Here is a 20,698-nt window from a genome sequence, read left to right as displayed (position 1 = left end):
TGGTTGAGAAGAAATCCTGGCCCTTCTCTGTGACAATCTTTCAAGTACTTGAAGAGTGCTTCATATCTCCCCTTATTCTTCTCTTCTGAAGACTAAATATGCCCAGTTCTTTTAGTCTGGCCTCATAGGGCTTTGTTTCCAGTCTCCTGATGATCCTTGTTTCCCTCCTCTGAACCAGTTTATAAAGTGTGGTGTCCAGAACTAGACACAGTACTCAAGATGCCTAACAAGTGTGATTTGGAAACTATGGGCTGGGAACTGACCTTTGCATTAAAGACACAGCTTTTGCCGTTGCAATAGATTTGCAAGGTCCACATTCCTAGCTTCAAATCCACTGTTTTCCATTCACACTGAAGGGAAAGGATCAATCACGCAGCTTCCTAATGACCACGCCCTCTTAAGGTCAAAATTTCACTTCTTCTGGTTACCTTGGCAACTGAGCATGCTCAGTTTGTTCCAGAGTAAGTTTCATAAAAACAAACAAACCCTGAAGTGCGATTATTTGCATTTTCACAATCCAGCTGAAATACAAATATTTGTTTGAACAGTGTTATGCTTTTTTGCACAAGTTGGGGGGGGGAGAAAAATAAAGCACCGTTTGCAGCAGGCTTGCAGAACAGGAGCCAGCAAGAAATGACATGAACAAAGGGAGGAGGAGGGAGTGGGCTTGGAGAGGGGAACAATTGACACACCCACCTAAAAGCATCGGAGCAAAGTGTCTGCAAGCCCTAGAGATACAGAGTGGAGACGTTTTTTCCTTCCCTTTTCAGATTAGAATTGGATTGGTTTGATACAGGAAAAATGTGTGATAGTTGCGAATTGCCCATTGTCATGTGAACCATGCAAATTAAACAGGGATTCAAGTAGCACCAATCTCACAGTAAGTCGTCATGTGAACAAGCCCTCTACTTCTGTAAATGCAGCCTAAAATAGCATTTGCTTTTTTTTGCAACCACATTGCATTGTTGACTCATATTCAGCTTGTGATTAACAACAATTCTAAGATCCTTCTCGCATGTAGTACTGCATTGCCAAGTATACCCCATCTTATAACTGTGCATCTGGTTTCTTTGTCCTAGATGTAGAACTTTGCAATTGTCCCTGTTAAAATTTCATTCTGTTGTTTTCAGCCCAATGCTGCAGTCTATCAAGGTAACTTTGGATTTTGTTTCTGTCCTCCACTGCAGTGATTACTAGAAACCAACATGGATTTATCAAGAACAAATCCTGCCAGATTAATCATATCTCATTTTTTATCGGGTAACCTCCCTGGTAGACTGTGGGAATGTTGTGGGCATAATATATCTCCAGTTCAGCAGAGCAAAATCACGTAAAGTATTGGTTCCCCTCTGTTTGGCATCGGTTAGGCCTCACCTTGAGTACTGTGTCCAGTTCTGGGCTCAGCACCTTAAGAAGGATGCAGACCAACTGGAACAAGTTCAGAGGACGGCAGTGAGAATGATGATGGAACTAGGAACAAAGCCCTATGGAGAGACTGAAATAAATGGGAATGTTTAGCCTTGAGAAACAGATGACTGAGGGAAGATACAATCACACTCTTCAAGTATTTGAAATGTTGCCACAAAGAGGAGGGCCAGGATCTCTTCTCGATCGTCCCAGAGTAATGGGCTCAAGGTCCAGGAAGCCAGATTTTGACCGACCATCAGGAAAAACTTCCTAAGTGTTAAAGTGGTATGACAATGGAACCAATAACCTAGGAAGGTGGTGGGCTCTCCAACACTGGAGGCATTCAAGAGGCAGCTGGACAGGCATCTGTTGGATTCCTGCATTGAGCAGGGGTTGGATTTCCATGATTCTATCTACCTCCTGCCTGCATTTTCCCATCCTGCCCTCCTTTTTGTCTTTTGTGTGCAGAAGGCCACATGAAATTAACTGTAGTAATGGTGGTGTCGAGAAATCTGACTTTTCCACACCACCATTGAACCTGTTCAGTTCTGTTTTGAGATGTGAAGACCTTGGGAGGGAGAATGGGAAAAATCAGGAAAAAACCAGGGTTTTCTCTTTCCCAAAAACATGGAGAGGACAAAAAAACCCTAGCATTTAGAAAAAATATTCTAGGTTTTGTATTGGCACCCTCACATCTTTAGTTCTGTTCAGAGTACACATTCCAAATAGTTAGAGGCTTGCTACCTCTTGGCCAACTGGAGAATGAATTATATCTTTGGAGGCCCTGTATGACATGACTTACCCGTGTCTGTTAAATCACTCCTATCTGGTCTGACCCCTTCTAGGATGCACAGTCTAACATGGTGAGGGGGTTTGAGAGTGTTGAAAAAGCTGAGAGCAATACTGTCAGGAGTTTAGATGAAGCTAGACTCCTAGCAGGGGCACCCAAGGTGGAATGGTCAAAGCTGAGACACCACACTAAGATGCATCCAAACTCAGAGAAAGGCAATGGTAAACCACCTCTGAATACCTCTTACCACGAAAACCCTATGAACAGAGTATCCAAAATGCAACACGAGATAGTGCTGGCTGATGAGACCCCCAGGTCAGAAGGCACTCACCCAGCTACTGGGGAAGAACAAAGCACAAGTACGAGTAGCGCTGTGACTAATGACGCAGCTGGGTCAAAGCTGAAAGGAAGCCCAGGGGCTGATGTGCACAGATGCGAAAGGAGAGTCCGGAATTGTACGACGCACACACTAGGAACATGGAATGTGAGAAGCATGAACCAGGTAAGGTTAGAAATTGTCAAGCAAGAAATGCAACATATAAACATTACAATACTTGGCGTGAGTGAATTAAAATGGACGGGAATGGGACTTTTTCAATCAGGCAACTACAAAATATTTTGAGGAGGAAATGAGAAATTATGAAGAAATGTGGTTGCATTTAATAGTGAGAAGTGATGTAGAAAAAACAATTAGAAGCTATAATGCAAGTTCTGAGGGAATTATATCAATGAGATTTAACAGCAAACCTATTAACCATCATCCAAGTCTATGCTCCAAAGGCAAATGCAGAAGAAGGAGAATTGGAAAGATTTCACACAGAAGTACAGGAAGAAATTGATCACACACCAAAACAAGATGTGCTGATAATCACGGGGGACTGGAATGCAAAAGTAGGGAACAGAGAAGAATAGAAATTGTGGGGAAACAGGGCTTAGGAGATAGAAATGAAGCAGGAGACTTATCAAATTCTGTAAAGCCAGTAAATTATTCTTTGCAAATACATTTTCTGAGCAACCGAAAAGACGACTGTACTCGTGGACATCATCAAATGGTCAATATAGGAATCAAATTGATTATATAATTGGTAGCAAAAGATGGAGAAGTTCCATACTTTCTGCGAAAACAAGACCAGGAGCAGACTGCGGTACAGATCATGAACTGGTAATATAAAAAATCAGAGTAAAGCTAAAGAAGAACCACAAAGCAATCGTAATGCCAAAATACAATTTAAATAACATCCCAGAAGAATATAAAGATCAAATAAGGAACAGATTTGAATCTTTAAACTTAGTTGACAGAGAACCAGAAGAACTATGGATTGAAATCAGAGATACTATCAGGGAAGAATGCAAAAAGACAATACCTCTCGTTAAAAAGAGAGAAAGACCTCAATGGATGACTGAAGAAATGACTCTTAAAATGTTTAAAGAGAGAAGGAAAGCAAAAGCAAAAGGAGATAGAAACATGGTTAGAACCCTAAATGCAACAATACAGTGACTAGTATGTAGAGACAAATAGAAGTATTATAATAATTATTGTATAGAAATAGAAGAGAGCAAAAAAGGTAGAACAAGAACCCCATTGCAAAAGGTTACAGAAATTAAAGGGAAATTTTTAACCCAGAGTAGGGATGTTAAATAATCAACAGGGAAACACACTGAATGAGATAAAATAAAAGGAAGATGGAAGCAATACACTGAAGAACTCTATAAAAGAGATGCCAGGATGACAGATTCATTCATGGAGGAACCGTATGATGAAGAACCAGAAATTTTAGAATGTGAGGTGAAAGCTGCTCTTAAAATACTTGGAAGAAACAAATCACCAGGAACAAATGGCATAGATGTAGAGTTGCTACAAGCCACTGAGACTGAATCTGTCCAAATTTTGACAAAAATCTGTCAAGAAATATGGAAAACTAAACAATGGCCCACAGACTGGAAGCGTTCAATATATATCCCAATTCCAAAGAAACGGGATCCCAGAGAATGCAGTAATTATCGAACTATTCCCTTAATATTCCATGCAAGTAAACTAATGCTCAAGATTCTACAACAAAGGCTCTTGCCATATATGGAGCAAGAAATGCCAGATGTCCAAGCTGGATTTAGAAATGGAAGAGGTACCAGAGATCATATCACATATATACTTTGGATGATGGATCAAGGAATTTCAGAAGGATATCACCCTGTGCAAAGCCTTTGACTCGGTAGATCAGGAAAAACCATGGAATGCTTTAAAAGAAATGGAGATGCCACAGCATCTGATGGTCTGATGTGCAACCTATACTTTATTTATTTATTTTATTCAGCTTATATCCCGCCCGACTAGCAAACAGCTCTCTGGGCGGCAAACATAGAAACATATACAATAATAAAATTACAAGATCAATATAACAAATATAAAAGTACATCATCTAAAATACCAATTACAACATTTACATAAATAACTTAGATTAAAATGCCTCAGAGAAGAGAAAGGTTTTAACCTGGCGCCGAAAAGATAATAGTGTCGGCGCCAGGCGTACCTCCTCGGGGAGACTATTCCACAATATTCCACTATTCCACTATTCCTCTTGACAAGAGGCTAATGTAAGGAAAGAATATGGAGAAACCGACTGATTCCCAATCGGAAAGGGTGTGAGTCGGGTGTATTTTCTCACCCTATTTGTTTAACCTATACACAGAACATACCATACAGAAAGCAGGATTGGACCAAGATGAAGGAGGTGTGAAAATTGGAGAAATATCAACAATTTAAGAGATGCAGACGATACCATACTACTAGCAGAAACCAGTAATGATTTGAAATTAATGCTAATGAACTTTAGAGAGGAAAGGACAAAAGCAGGACTACAGCTGAACATCAAAAAGTCGAAAGTAATGACAGCAGAAGATTTATGTAACTTTAAAGTTGACAATGAGGACATTGAACTTGTCAAGGATTATACCTTGGCACAGTCATTAACCAAAATGGAGACAATAGTAAAGAAATCACTGGACACTAATGTCAGGATCATTCAGACCATGGTATTCCCAATCTCTATGTATGGATGTGAAAGGTGGACAGTGAAAAAAGCGGACAAGGGAAAAATCAACTCATCTGAAACGTGGTGTTGGAAGACAGCTTTGTGCATACCATGGACTGTGAAAAAGACAAATAATTGGGTGTTAGAACAAGTTAAACCAGAACTATCACTAGAAGCTAAAATAATGAACAGGATTTATCATACTTTGGACACATAATGAGAAGACATGATTCAGTAGAAAAGACAATAATGCTGGGAAAAACAGAAGGGAGTAGAAAAAGAGGAAGGCCAAACAAGAGATGGATTGATTCCATCAAGGAAGCCACAGACCTGAATTTACAAGATCTGAACAGGGTGGTTTATAAAAGATGCTGTTGGAGGTCACTGATTCATAGGGTCGCCATAAGTCGTAATTGACTTGAAGGCATATAACAATAACATCTAGTCTGACTTAGGTAGTACAGGTGGACCGCATAGTATAGGTGGAACACATCGATGTTTCCTATTGATGCCATCTTCCACAGGGATGTTGGTGATGGCTGGGAACTAGCTTCAACAGAGTTTTCAGTTCCTGAGGCTCCCTAGAAAATTAAGGACATGTTTTAGCATTTTTCCTTCCTTTATTTTGCAGCGTTCCAAACAAGTAGTTTCCCCATAGAAGCTTACCCGCGTTACAGTTTTATCTGCTGAAATTGCCTCCAACATTTTGTTCCATATTTGGCTGATCTCATTCTTTCTCTTTTAGCAGTTTAGTTGGTGAAAAACATGCATCTTCATCAGAACATGTGCTAATATAGCGCTTTCGAGGGTTAGGCCTCTCTACCGGTGGCAGGGTAGTTAATTCAGTAGGACTCAAAGGGGTGCTGGCTGCTTCCATGTTCAATCCTCAGAATGTGTCTGGACATGCAAAATGGACTCCTGTGCCAGGTCTGGCAATCCCCTTTCCTGATTGGTTAGGGCTTCAAAACCTCGCCCTATTGGTCCGTGATTGGGTGACATAGCAGTAGAGGGGTCATATGTTCCTATTGGGCTACTCTGGAAAGGGGAGCTGGAAATGGACCCCGATCTGGCACCCAATTTTGACTTAAGGGACTTAAACCTCTTGTTTGGTCCCCTGGAGACCACATGCTCGTAGAGGGGTCACATGTCTCTATAGGACCAATCCAAGACCCTATTTTGAATAAGAATATGCCCTTTGGTCCACTGGGGGGCCACATGGCTTCCATTTCCAGGGTGGGACATCTGGGGTTGGAGCTTCTGTGGGGCAGAATATCCGGTGAAGTCATCAGGGGGCCAGAACTTCCGGGGTGGGATATCCAGTGATGTCATCAGTGGTTAAGGTGTTGGACTATGACCTGGGAGACCAGGGTTCGAATCCCCACATAGCCATGAATCTCACTGGGTGACCTTGGGCCAGTCACTGCTGCTCAGCCTCATGAAAAACTTATTCATATGGTCGCCATAAGTCAGAATCGACTTGAAGGCAATACATTTTACATCAATCAAACTCAAAAGGGGTGGGGCTTAGCATTTTGACAGGAGGTGGTGTACCTATATTACTGACTTAGATGCCATAGCTACTTCAGAGCCAGTCCTATTTTACACTAGTGCTCGATCTAGTATTTTTTTCTATGGCTATTTCTTAGTTAATGCAGTTTGAAGATGTGGACAAGATTCTTGAATATTTGAGGTCCATCATATCTGCCCTTGATCCCTTTCCATGTTGGCTTAGGAATTTGAGTTACAGAGATAGCAGCTGCCTCTTTGAGCGAGGGTGAGGCTCCACTAGCACTTAAATAATCTGTTGTGAATCCTCTGCTGAAAAAAAGTCCTCATCTGAGGTCTCTGATTTGACATTTTGATAATTCTGTAATTTGCCTTTTTTGAGTAAGGTGAATTGAGCACACCTTGGGGAACAAGCTCCTGATTTTCTTGGATGACACTGATTATTTGGATTCTTTTCAATCTGATGTTTGGCCTTCTTTGCGGACACAAACCACCTTTGTCACTTTGGTAGCTTACCTGTGCCAGGAGATGGATAAGAGGTGTACAATCTTGTTGACCTTTCTCAGTGATTTTTTTATACCATGAAGCATGGTATCCCTCTAGGCCAGCCTTTCCCAACCAGTGTGCCTCCACATGTTGTTGGACCACAATTCCCATCTTTCCTGACCATTGGCAGTGCTGGCTGAGGATGATGGGAGTTGTGGTCCAACAACATCTGGAGGCACACTGGTTGGGAAAGGCTGCTCTAGGCTGTCTAGCAGGAATGGGGGCTGAGAGGCACTGCTTAGCAATGACTCTAGTCTTTTCTCAAGGTTATGTCCCAGAAGGTAGTGCTGGGACTTTTGTTCTGCTCTTTGGCAGACTTAAAGGATGATGTGGGGTTTCATGCTATTTAACATCGACAGTGTATGAAAAGGCTAGGTGAGGTCATCTAGAACTTTGGGCTTGGGTAAAGATGACACTGAGTTCTGCCTCACATTCCCACTATTCAATACCAGGAAAGCAATGTATGTTCTGGCTGTTCTGAATTGGATGCAGGTAAATAAATATAAGCGTAATACATATAAGATTGAAGTGCCATTTGTTGGAAAACCATATGATTCTGGGGGAAGTGAACAGCCTGTTTTTGGACCTGACCAGAAAGTTAGCATGTTGGAAATACTCCTGGATCCAGAGTACCTTCTGAATGCATAGGTGGGGATAGTGGCCAGGAGCACTTCAATGAATCTTGCCCACATGCTTCAGGTGGGTTGCTTGTTTTTTATTATTTAAAAAGTGGCACATTTATGGTTATTTGTATCTATGTTCATCCTTTTTAAAGTCATTTAAAAACCACGTCAATACTGCTTTGGGAATTAGGAAAGCGAGATAAGGTTTGTTGGTGACATCGATAGGTTCCAGATAACTGGTGCATTCCACAACCAACTTTCCCCCAGTTTAAACTGGTGCCTCCAGACTGTCACTATTTTGTGGGAGAGATTCAGATACATACCAGAGCTGTAGATTTGTACAGTTAGTAGATTAAAGGGCTTTTTTGCCCTAGCACAAACCACTTTAAAAAAGATTTTTTGTAGTTTGGAAAGTAATGAGAAAATGTATTGAAAAGTGTGGGCTTGAATATATAATTAATTACAAGCAAATAACCATACTACAAACAAATTAGAATGAATGTTCAATAAAAACCAGATATAGTCTAACCACTGCATCAGTTCTGTAAATCAAGATGAATGCTCAACAAACAGGTTGTTTGGAGGACCCTGAATCATATTGCAAACTTCACTGAACTATATTTTTAAGAGTTCACCCTGGAAGAGGAAAGGTATGTTTGTGTACTGAATGCAATGTGTTCTTCCTAACTAGCTATGCTTGTCTAATAATGTTACTTCTGTCTTCATCCTAAATTGTTTCTGTTGAACGTGACTGATGCCAATTACCCAGCTTACCATAAATGAGGAAGCATGCTGGTGCAAAGAGAAAATAGCCACTTCCATCCTCTCTGCTGCTGCTGTGTTGCTGGGACTGACCTATGGTTTGGCCTCATGTTGCTTCCTCCAAATAAACCATGAATGGAAAGGCAAGAACAAAGCTTTGGTTAACAGCTCATGTTTTGGTTGGAGTCAGACAAACCATGCGCCTGGGTTTGGACATAACACTAAGCCAAGCCACAGCTAAGCTTCTGGTAGCAGGGTGGCAGGAGGAGCAGGGGAAGGCATTCAATGTGTTCTTCACCAGCTGCGTTTCCTTGCACAAAATACATAAGACAAGGATTTTTAGCTGTCCTCCCTGCTCAAGCTGACATTGCATAAGTCATCTGATTGTATTATTCATTCTTTTGTGGATTTTTTAAAGCTATCATGTTTGCCATCCTAATAGGCTAGATTCTGATGTATTCATAAAATCCCAGCTACTTTCTGATTGCATTTTTTTTCTTGTTAGGGATTGCTCTGGCTGAGTTAGACAACATGAACCCTTCAGAGCAAATGGTGGTGAAATGTGCAGCTGTCATTGGTGTGACTTTCACCACAGAGTTGCTGCTATATATCCTGCCTGAATGGACCAAGATGAAGATGAACCAGACACTGGCAGCCCTGGTGGAATCTCATATCTTTAAGTGTTTTAGTGAAAGAAAAGAATTGGATGCTAGCCAAATTCAGGATCAATTTTCCAGAGAACTCTGCATTGCTTCCAAGGTTGTGAAATCAATAGGACAAGGGTCCGGTAAGCATGCTCCTAGGAAACTGATATTATACACAATATTCCAGGTTGCTTTCTCAAAGAAGAATGATGTAGCAAGATCCTTAAGTGTTTCTATATGTGCATTTCTTGTTAAACTGCGAACGAATGTGTCTTAAAGGAACCTTATATAGATAGGGCTATATATCCCCTGCTGAGCCTCTAGCATGGCCTTTGCTAGGGGAAGGAAGGAACACAGTAGCTTAGTTAGCATCTCTTCGTTTCAGAGATGCCCATTTTCATATAACCCCTCCCTGCCACAAATAAAACACAATGGCATGAACACAATGACTATAAAAATAGGTTGCCCCTGTTGCCATAATGGAAAACCATCATGAGAACATGTGCTAGCCTTAAAGTCTTATCCAACAACAAGAGTTTAGAGAGTCCTACTGCTTAAGAACTTTTGAAATTCTAGCAACAGAAGATTCGTGCAGGATGAATTCTGTGCTTTGATAAACACTGAGAGCAAATTTCACCTTGTCTTTCAGATCTTGGGTTGGTTGTTGCTAACCGGCTCAAGCAAGAAGAGACAGTTATGCAGTGCAAAGTCATGGGGTTTTGCACACCCCTGCTGCAAGAAGCCGCCTATGAGCTTTGGCTTAAGAGCCAGAAAAGAGCCTTGCATCTCAAATGTGCCAGTTACCTTGAGTGGCAGGCTCACCGATGCAAGTGCTGTGGGGGAGGAGACTTCATTGCCTTCCACCGTTATGCCGTGGAGAGCATGCTGCACAACACAGATTCACAGAATATTAGAACTGAGAATATCAAGGAGGAAGCACTGAATGAGGCTGCCTTGATCCTTGTTTCTGAAACCCTGAAAAAACTGGAACCAACTGATCAGGAAGGTAAAGATCAAATCCTTAGCTGGCACAAGGCTGTGATAATGTTGTGCAGCAGTTGGTTGTCCTAAACTGGTCTAGATTCTCTCTCTCTCTCTCTCTCTCTCTCTCTGTGTGTGTGTGTGTGTGTGTGTGTGTGTGTGTGTATTAGTCACTTTGCAGAGCCCAGAGGTCACGATACTCTTTAACAAATAAAAGCTCAAAGGGTGTGTAACTGAGACAGTTGTGCAGCAGAGGTAAAAACATCCCAGAGACACAATTCATAGAAATACAGACTGAAATGAGGGCCATCAAAGTCATCAATTCAATACATTGTTTATTTAAAAGCATTTATAAGCTATGATGTACAATTTAAAAAGAAAATGTATTTAAAAATACAGTATAAACCAATAAGACAGCAATATGAAAGAATATAAAACAGATAAACAGAAATTAGGGGATTCAAAACACATAAAATAGGGTCTGATCTTATGGGTCAGGGAAAGCCTGGGCAAAAAGGTAAGACAAGACATCTGAATTAACTGATGGTTGCTGCTTCACGTATACCAGAAGAAAGGGCATTATTTGTGAGTGTGTGTGATGTGGGATTTTTATGATAAACTAATAAACTATATATTTTTTCAAATTGAAGTTATAATAACTCAATATGTGAATCAAAGTTGAAAATCTCTTCTTCTCTGTTATTTTGTTTCTTTAATGTCACTTGCCAAGGTCTCTTCTTGGAACGTTCAGTATGCTAGGACAGGAAGACCCTGGAGATTAGATTTTGATAAGTAAGGCCTTGCTAAAGCAGACTAAGTGTCTCCATCAGGTCACAAAGGGCCAGATTTGGAATGTATTATGTCAAAGAAGTGATGGGCTGGTATTAGAGTTTCTATCTATAATCTGGTTGGCTAGTTTTAATGTAAGCAGCATCATAACTATGTATTGATGATGTATAACTTTTGGATTGGAAAATGCTAATTTCTTTGTCTTGGAGGGTATAAAATTGTGAACATCAGTGCAATGAGAGAGAGCTCCATTGAACATCATGGGAAACTGACCACCTGTACGTTTCCTTACTAAATAAAGGCCTACCTTTTTGCTGCAAGGCTGTGTCCTCAATTTCTTCAGGACCTCCAGTCCATCAGACCCCTAACATTCCCCGTCATTTTGGTGTAAAAAGTGGGATGGATGGGAACACAAGATGATCGTGAAAGCTAGGCTGAAAATGGGGAGAACGAACAACGGAGGCCTCCAAACACGTGGTATGAGATCCATTTGAAAATCTCAATCCCCTGCCATTCGTCTCTTCCCTTTCCTCCAAGCTTTCATCTTTCATTGGCAGTAAGGGTCCATTCCTATGTTATATTAATACAGGCTTGTAGCAAACTGTTTTTGGGGAAGTGGGGAAGCGTTGTTGGGTTTCTTATTGCTGGCTTTCAATACTGCAGTTTTGTTATTGCTGGTTATTGCTCAAGCTATTACGCGGACCTGAGTGTTGTGTGTGCATGTTGATGGATGTTTGAAAGGAGAGTGATTGAATGCGAATGGTGGTCCTGCCCTCTGTCTTGGACAGACAAGGGATAGGGTGGCGGCTGAAACAAGCCCCAATTCACGTATTGGTTAGACCAGGGACAGGGTAGCAGCTGAAAAGTGCCTAAATCTAAAATACAGGTGGCTGGTAAAGCCCCTCACCACGTCTTGGATAGACTGGGGTTAAGTACAATTCAGGAGGAAAAGAAAAGAAAAAATAATTAGAGAATAGAAAAAACCAATTAAAAATAAGAAAAAAGGAAATAAAAATAAGAAAAAATAGAATAAAATACAGATAAAAATAAGGAAAAGGAAATAAAGAAAAAAACTTAGAAAAAAGGGTAAAAATCATAACACTAAAGATAGGCCTTTATTTATAAGTGTTGTAAAATGTGTTGTGAGGGTAGGAACTCCGAAAGGTCAGTTAAAATCTGTTAAATAAATACATCTTAAATCAAGACTGTGGATTCAAAATAACTGTTCATGTTGGTAATATCAACATTCAAGACTAGAATATTGTAATGTACACTGTGTGCGGCTTCCCTTCTACTTGACCCTGGAAACTGCAATTAGTGCAGAATGCTGCAGCCAGATTGCTAATGGGGGTGAGATCCCGGTCAGCATAGAATACCTCTGCTCAGAGATCTGAATAGGTTGCCAATTTGTTACCATGCCAAGTTTAAGGTGTTATTACTGTTATATAAAGCCCTTAACAGCTTATGGCCAGTGTACTTGCAGGACTGCATATGTGCCCACTTGAGCAATTTGATGTGCAGGACAGGCACAGGTGCCACATAATGTTCTACACTTGTAAAAAGTATTTCTTTTAGTGTGGCAGCACCTATTTTTTGGAACTCCCTGCCTGTTGATATCAGGCGGGTGCCTTCACTGTTTTCCTTTCGGTGCCTGCTTAAAACTTTTTGTTTAGGCAAGCCTATCCAGACACATAGATGTTGATCTGTTACAATTTTTTTTAGTTAGTAGCTGTTTTAATTGTCTTAAATATGTTTTAATTGCTTATTTTTGACAGTTTTATTGACAATTTGTTTTTGTAAAACGAGGTCTTTACATTCAAGTGGTATATACATTTTATTAAATATAAATAAATAAATGTGCATAAGTAGCAGTTCTTGCCAGTCGATGGAGGTGGTGAATGTAGGGGGTTCAATATAGACAGGGCCCAGGAGATCCTGTTGGCACCCATAGTAGAGTTTTCCTCAAAGTGATCTTGCAGGAGCAGGCAGGGAAGCTTCACTTCCCTAAGTTGTGAAAGCTAAAGTGCATGTGACGGTAACTATGTAATTCTGCCTTGGAGAACAGTTGTTTCCACCTAGTGTTTGCCAGCAGGGGCAAAAGGTTAAGAATCCCCCCCATGCTGGGTTTTAAACCAGATCAGGACCCCCACTCTGGGAATTTGTGGGAGGAAAATCTGCATCCAAGAACACAACTATACAATATTATATTAATCTGGCCAGAGACGTTCCAGGGCAACATTACTAAGGCTGGTTTTCTTTGAAAGGAGGGAATCAATGGAGACTAGGGATGGGCGAGAAATTTGATTCAGTTCGCATTTCAAGCCAAATCTATCAAATCTGCACTTTCTGTAATAATATGAGAACCAAAACACCTCCATCCTCCGAAAAACCCACAATCAAATTTTGCAATGCAGTTTGCCAAACCAACAATACTTGTAAAAACGCGTAGGGGAAAATGTATAAAAATGAATCCATGAGTGAAAATAACATATAAAAATGACATTATATGGCAAGAAAATGGTTGCAAAAACATGTACATTTAGTCAAAACTGTCAACAAAAATGTGTTTGTTGGGAAAAATTCACACTAAACTGCTGAAGAATTTTCACTTTTTTAAAAAAAATGTCATAAATTGCTGCAGAAATGTGGAGAACTAGATATGAGATTTGGAAAAATGAGGGATGGAGAGAACTGAAATTGACAGAACTTTCCATCCCTACTGGAGACTTACAGCCCTTTGTAATCTTTGAGTTTTAAATATACCAGTTGAGTGTAGGCTGGGACAGACATCCCAGTGCTCCTCCCAGACAACTCTGCTCCCCTACATAAGATCCCTAGAGAGGCACCCGGCTACCCAGAATGCCTTTAACTAGCTCTCTCCCTGCCTCCCTAACTGTCCCTGAGTCTTCCATTGCAGTTTCTGTTTTGTTCCTTTTCACAGACACACACAGACTTAGATGATCTTTTATGTCCCCTGTGATTTGTTCTCCTAATCAGAATGTTCCTGAGTGTGTCAGGAAGTAATCTTCCAACAATTGGCGTCTACTGAGACACATCACCTGAATATACTAGGCTATTATCATTCCTTTGTAAAGTCTAAGACTCTGGCTAGGTGCTCCCTTAAAGCAGCGATGAGGAACCTTTTTCAGCCCAAGGGCCACATTCCCTTCTAGGCAACTTTGCCACATGTCAGTGATGGAAGCAAAAGTGGGTAGAGCAACCCATGTAAATTTTATCTTTGTACATTAAGCTAGTTTCTACACACACTCACACAGCCCTCTCTGTCCTCTGCCCAGACAAGGAAGAGACATTATGAGCTCAAGGACACACTCCAGCCAGGCAAAAACACGAGGTGCAAAGTATGGGCAGTGAGGGTTGTGACCTTGGAAGAGTTCCAAGGGCCTGGAGGGCTGCATATGGCTTCTGGGCCTGAGGTTTCCCACCCCTACTCACAGTGATAGTTCTATATAGAGTAATCTTATAGCAAATATATACAATATTATTGTTATTATTAAAGCACATCTTCTAGACATTGTGAAAATATTTTTTAAAAGACAATCCCTTCCCATGGGATTACAATTTGGCATAAAACAGTTGGCATGACACAAAGGAAAAAGGGAAGGGGATAGAAGAGGAAACCAGGTAAAAACCAGCTGTTGCTGCCGCCAGCCCGTTTCCACTCCACTCAGGTGGTTCCCTAAGCAGCCATGAGTGATCCAAGGAATGGCTGTCTGGAATTATCTGTGTAGAGAAGGCAATGTGGTTCATTCATTCCTTGGTGTTTGGGGCTGAGACATGCACAGATGTACTCAAATCTAGATCTGGAATGTATGTTCTTTGACTAAGAGTTCCTGAGATCATTGGCTGGACCTGGACATCAGTTTTCTTCTAGGCTATGAATTCTGATTGATTCATAGGGTCATCATAAGTCTTAACAACTAAAACAGACCAGAATTGCAGAGATGGTGTCAAAGGCTAAAGCTGAGAATGACCTGAGGCTAGTGAGAAATGTTAAAAGCAACTGAAAAGCTTTCCTCCAGTACATCCATAGTAAAAGACAGATAAAGGAAAGTTACTCAGTGAGGATAGCATAATAACAGATGACAAAGAAAAGGCAGAACTGCTCAATTCCTACTTTGGCTCAGTCTTCCCCCAAAAGAGGATCTATGACCCTCCTGAGAAACATGAAGTTGAAGGAGCAGGATTGCAGCTTGAGGTTGATAGACAAATAGTCAAGGAATACCTAATCACTTTGAACAAGGTCAAATCTCCAGGGCCTGATGAACTGCATCCTAGAGGGATGGAGGAACTGGCTGAAGAACTCTCAGAACCACTGTCTATTATCTTTGCAAAAATGTGGAAGATGGGTGAAGTGCCGGATGACTGGAGGAAGGCTAATGTTGTCCCTATCTTCAAAAAGAGTGCTTATCAATGGTTCCTTCTCAAATGGGAGGAGGTAAACAACAGTGTATTGCAGGGCTCTTCAACATTTTTATTAATGACTAGGATGAGGCAGTGCAGAGAATGCTTATCAAATTTGCAAATGATACAAAATTGGGAAGGATAGCTAATACCTTGGAAGACAGAAACAAAATTCAAAGGGATCTTGGTAGGCTGGACCATTGGGCTGAAAATAATAGAATGAAAGTTAACAGGGATAAGTGCAAAATTCTACACTTAGGAAAAAGAAACCAAATGCAAAGTTATATGCTTGGAGATACTTGGCTCAGCAATACTGCATGTGAGAAGGATCTTGGAATTGTTGTTGATCACAAGCTGAATATGAGCCAAAAGTGTAATCTGGCTGCAAAAAAGGCAAATGCTATTTTAGGCTGCATTAACAGAAGTATAGTTTCCAAATTGTGTGAAGTATTGGTTCCCCTGTATTTGGCGTTGATTGGGCTTTGAGTACTGTGTCCACCACACTTTAAGAAGGATGCAGACAAACTGGAACAGGTTCAGAGGAGGGCAACAAGGATGATCATGGGACTAGAAACAAAGCCTTATTTGGACAGCCTGAAAGAAATGAGTATGTTTGGCCTTGAGAAGAGAGGACTGAGGGGAGATATAATAGCACTCTTCAAGTACTTGAAAGGTTGCCACACGGAGGAGGGCCAGGATCTCTTCTCAATCATCCCAGAGTGCAGGACACAGAATAATGGGCTCAAGTTACAGGAAGCCAGATTGTGAATGAACATCAGGAAAAACCTAACTGTAAGAGCAATACAACAGTGGAACCAATTACCTTGGGAGGTGATGGGCTCTCCAACACTGGAGGTCTTCAAGGGGCAGCTAGACAGCCACCTGTTGGGTAAGCTTTAATTTGGATTCCTGCATTGAGCAGGGGTTGGACTCAATGGCCTTATTAGGCCCCTTCCAACTCCATGATTATTTGCTGCTTCCTTTCCTCCCCTTTTCTTTTCCCATCTCCTGTTCCTGCAAGGGCAAATTTTATTTTTATTATTAATACAGCTGTATTGTGCAAGAGTAATTCTGCCTGCTGATTTAAAAATAAAAACAAAAGCACCATGAACATGCCTTCGGGAACAACTGGCGGAAAAGGAAGGCTGCATCCTTTCCTTTGGGCTGATGGAAACAAAAAGGAAGTAGGGGGTGTGGTGATAGATAGCACCCAGTGAAATATCACCACAGTTAACAGTTGTTATTATTAGCCAGCCAAACGTTGTGGCATATTAGCTAGCATTCTGCATTAAGAACAATTATTATTGTTATTTCCAATTGCTAATCACAGTGAATATTATTAATATGAAATAGTATTTTTATTTTTCCCTCCCTCACTACTGCTATTGGCAGTCTGTCCCCTATATGACAGAGTGTTTTTTTTAAAAAAATATTTTCTTGGAAAGAGCAAATTTTAAAGGTGGCTAGCATGAAACATGAAGTTCCATACTTTCTGCAAAAACAAGAGAAGGAGCAGACTGCGGTACAGATCATGAACTGGTCGTATCGAAAATCAGAGTAAAGCTAAAGAAGAACCACCAAGTAATCATAATGCCAAAATACAATTTAAATAACATCCCAGAAGAATATAAAGATCAAATAAGGAATAGATTTGAGGCTTTACACTTAGTTGACAGAGAACCAGAAGAACTATGGAGTGAAGTCAGAGACATGATCAGGGAAGAATGCAAAAAGACATCTCTAGTTAAAAAGAGAGAAAGACCTCAATGGATGACTGAAGAAAATCTTAAATGGTTAAAGAGAGAAGGAAAGCAAAAGCAAAAGGAGATAGAAACACAGTCAGAACACTAAATGCAACAATACAATGACTAGTACGTACAGACAAAGAGAACTATTACAATAGTTATTGTATAGAAATAGAAGAAGACAATAAAAAGGGAAGAACAAGAGCCCTATTCCAAAAGATTAGAGAAATGAAAGGGAAATTTAAACCACGAGTAGGGATGGTTGAACAGGGGAACACACTGACTGACCAAGATGAAATAAAAGGAAGATGGAAGCAATACACTGAAGAACTCTATGAAAAAGATGCCAGGATGACAGATTCATTCACGGAGGAACCGTATGATGAAGAACCAGAAATTTTAGAATGTGCGGTAAAAGCAGCTCTTAAAATACTTGGAAGAAACAAATCACCAGGAACAGATGGCATGCCAATAGAGTTGCTACAGCCACTGAGACTGAATCTGTCCAAATTTTGACAAAAAATTGTCAAGAAATATGGAAAACTAAACAATGGCCCACAGACTGGAAGCGTTCAATATACATCCCAATTCCAAAGAAAGGGGATCCCAGAGAATGTAGTAATTATCGAACTATTCCCTTAATATCCCATGCAAGTAAACTAATGCACAAGATTCTACAACAAAGGCTCTTACCATATATGGAGTAAGAAATGCCAGACGTCCAAGCTGGGTTTAGAAAGGGAAGAGGCATCAGAGATCACATCGCAAACATATGTTGGATAATGGAATGGACCAAAGAATTTCAGAAGAAAATCACCCTGTGCTTTATATATTACAGCAAAGCCTTTGACTGTGTAGATCTTGAAAAACTATGGAATGCTTTAAAAGAAATGGGGGTGCTGATTGTCCTGATGCACAACCTATACTGTGGACAAGAGACTACTGTAAGGACAGAATATGGAGAAACTGATTGGTTCCCAACTGGAAAAGGTGTGAGATGGGTGTATTTTATAACCCTGTTTGTTTAATCTATATGTAGAACATATCATACGGAAAGCAGGATTGGATGAAGATGGAGGTGTGAAAATTGGAGGGAGAAATATCAATAATTTAAGATATGTAGACAATACCATACTATTAGCAGAAACCAGTAATGATTTGAAAAGAATGCTGATGAAAGTTAAAGAGGAAAGCACAAAAGCAGGACTACAGCTCAATGTCAAGAAGACTAAAGTAATGACAACAGAAGATTTATGTAACTTTAAAGTTGACAATGAGGACATTGAACTTTTCAAGGATTATCAATACCTCAGCACAGTCATTAACCAAAATGGAGAAAATAGTCAAGAAATCAGAAGAAGGCTAGGACTGGGGAGGGCAGCTATGAGAGAACTAGAAAAGGTCCTCAAATGCAAAGATGTATCACTGAACACTAAAGTCAGCATCATTCAGACCATGGTATTCCCGATTTCTATGTATGGATGTGAAAGTTGGACAGTAAAAAAAGTAGATAAGAGAAAAATAAACTCGTTTGAAATGTGGTGCTTGAGGAGAGCTTTGCGCATACCATAGACTGCGAAAAAGACAAACAACTGGGTGTTAGAACAAATTAAACCAGAACTCTCACTAGAAGCTAAAATGATGAAACTGAGGTTATCATACTTTGGACACATAATGAGAAAACATGATTCCCAAGAAAAGACCATAATGCTGGGAAAAACAGAAGGGAGTAGAAAAAGAGGAAGGCCAAACAAGAGATGGATTGATTCAATAAAGGAAGCCACAGACCTGAACTTTCAAGATCTGAACAGGGTGGTCCATGACAGATGCTCTTGGAGGTCGCTGATTCATAGGGTCGCCATAAGTCGTAATCGACTTGAAGGCACATAACAACAACAACAGCAGCATGAACCCCCCTGGAATTACTAAGCCAAAAACAAGAATGAGCACTGCAAACACTATTTGCTTTTACATTTGGAGAGACATGTTGAAGCCTACACAATGACAGTCTGAATGTGATACTCATAATGGCTCATAATCATGCAAAGAAGGGAATACCTTGCATTGATAGAGGTGGTGGAAGGGTATATAGCTGTATAGTGAATGCCTTTCAAGCTTATCTTTCACATACTGAATGGCAGAATTTAATCTATTTACATTTGTAATATATATGTACCTAATACAATGTTAATAATAACCACTGATTGCATACCTGAGCAGTGTCATTACTACTGCCAGCTGTCGGCTACTGTCTTTTGGAACAGTTGCTTTGATGTTAATGTAGGTAGGTAAAGTTAGTATGTTTAACAGTGAACTTACTCTTCAATTTGTTCACTTTACAGCATGTTCATCTCTTTCCTTCAACATTAAACAATCTGCTCTGGGACAGCTACTGGGATCAAGTGATGGTAATTCAATTTCATTTACATCCCAGGTGTACAAAAACATAATTATCCACTTTCTTGAACAATGGTACCATATCAGATGTATCTTTTTTTCCTTCAGATACAATTCCTTCTGGTAACTGGAAGGAAAATAAAATGTCAAGACGCATCCTTTGTAAAGGTAGGTTCAATCTTCTATAATAGATTATTGAAAAAAGTGGTGATTAGATGGCACATTCACATTGCTTCCCACTATACAGAGGGGGATATCTATCCTCTTCTGAATGAAACACTCCTACTCTACCTCACATCCTCATTCACTGAAAATAATTTTTATTTGGAGGAGAGGTCTTTGTTCAGAAGACAACAAAAAGCCCTGGTTTTGCAATATGCTCAGTGTTCAGTGTTGATGAAAGGGGAGGGGAGAGTCTAACTGTGGGAGACAAGACTCCCTTGGAATTAGAGGAACAAGCACACAGACATCTGTGGTAGGAACTTCGGGAGGTGATTCACCAGGGCCATGGCAACCAGGCAGAGTTCTCTTCCTTTGCTTCCATATCATTCTAAAACCCAGCAGTTTTGTCTAATCCATACTTTTCACAATAATGTCTAAACACAGCCTTGTGATAAGGGATAGCTGTATGCAGCTTGGCTGTAAGATTAACAACAAGGACCATATTTGCTTGAAACAGCAACACTATTGTTGCTGCAACTCGCCTCGGCCTCCAGAGCAAGGGTAAGGAAAGATTTTCATCCCAAGATTCACATGCCTTTGGGCGTGTCCTTCTGGAGGCCCCATCCCACTAGTGGGTGGAGTCAAAGCTCTAAGTGGGCAAGGCCTAGTCACATATGCACAACCATTCACACACATTTTTTTGTCACTCATTCTCTGTTTTCCCTTCTTCTGTGAAAGATTAGGGGAGGAAGGCTGAAATTTTCCCTGCAATCCTTCTCTCTTGCTCAACTGATCTGTGTGAAACTGAGAAATGGGGAAAATGCAGTTGTGAGGGGAGGGCCAGAAGAGTGGCTGTGGCTTAAGGAGAGGCTGGTGAGATAGATGGTAAGGACTG

The 20,698-nt window shown here is 40.5% G+C and overlaps 1 protein-coding gene across 8 annotated transcripts in view; it reads left to right on the top strand.

The window, feature by feature from the left end:
- Positions 1-20,698, top strand: part of ADCY10 (adenylate cyclase 10) — a 230,898-nt gene that overhangs the window by 104,401 nt on the left and 105,799 nt on the right. For all 8 annotated transcript variants that reach the window (XM_061584568.1, XM_061584558.1, XM_061584533.1 and 5 more), the window contains 4 exons: positions 9,169-9,450; positions 9,957-10,313; positions 19,587-19,652; positions 19,750-19,809. In XM_061584568.1, coding sequence (XP_061440552.1) covers positions 9,169-9,450; positions 9,957-10,313; positions 19,587-19,652; positions 19,750-19,809 — 765 coding nt within the window. The remainder of the gene's footprint in view (positions 1-9,168; positions 9,451-9,956; positions 10,314-19,586; positions 19,653-19,749; positions 19,810-20,698) is intronic.

Source organism: Rhineura floridana, chromosome 1 (assembly GCF_030035675.1).
Source record: "Rhineura floridana isolate rRhiFlo1 chromosome 1, rRhiFlo1.hap2, whole genome shotgun sequence".
Classification (NCBI taxonomy): Eukaryota; Metazoa; Chordata; class Lepidosauria; order Squamata; family Rhineuridae; genus Rhineura; species Rhineura floridana.
The sequence above is the reverse complement of the archived record's forward strand: the minus strand, read 5'-3'. Positions and strand labels throughout refer to the sequence as shown.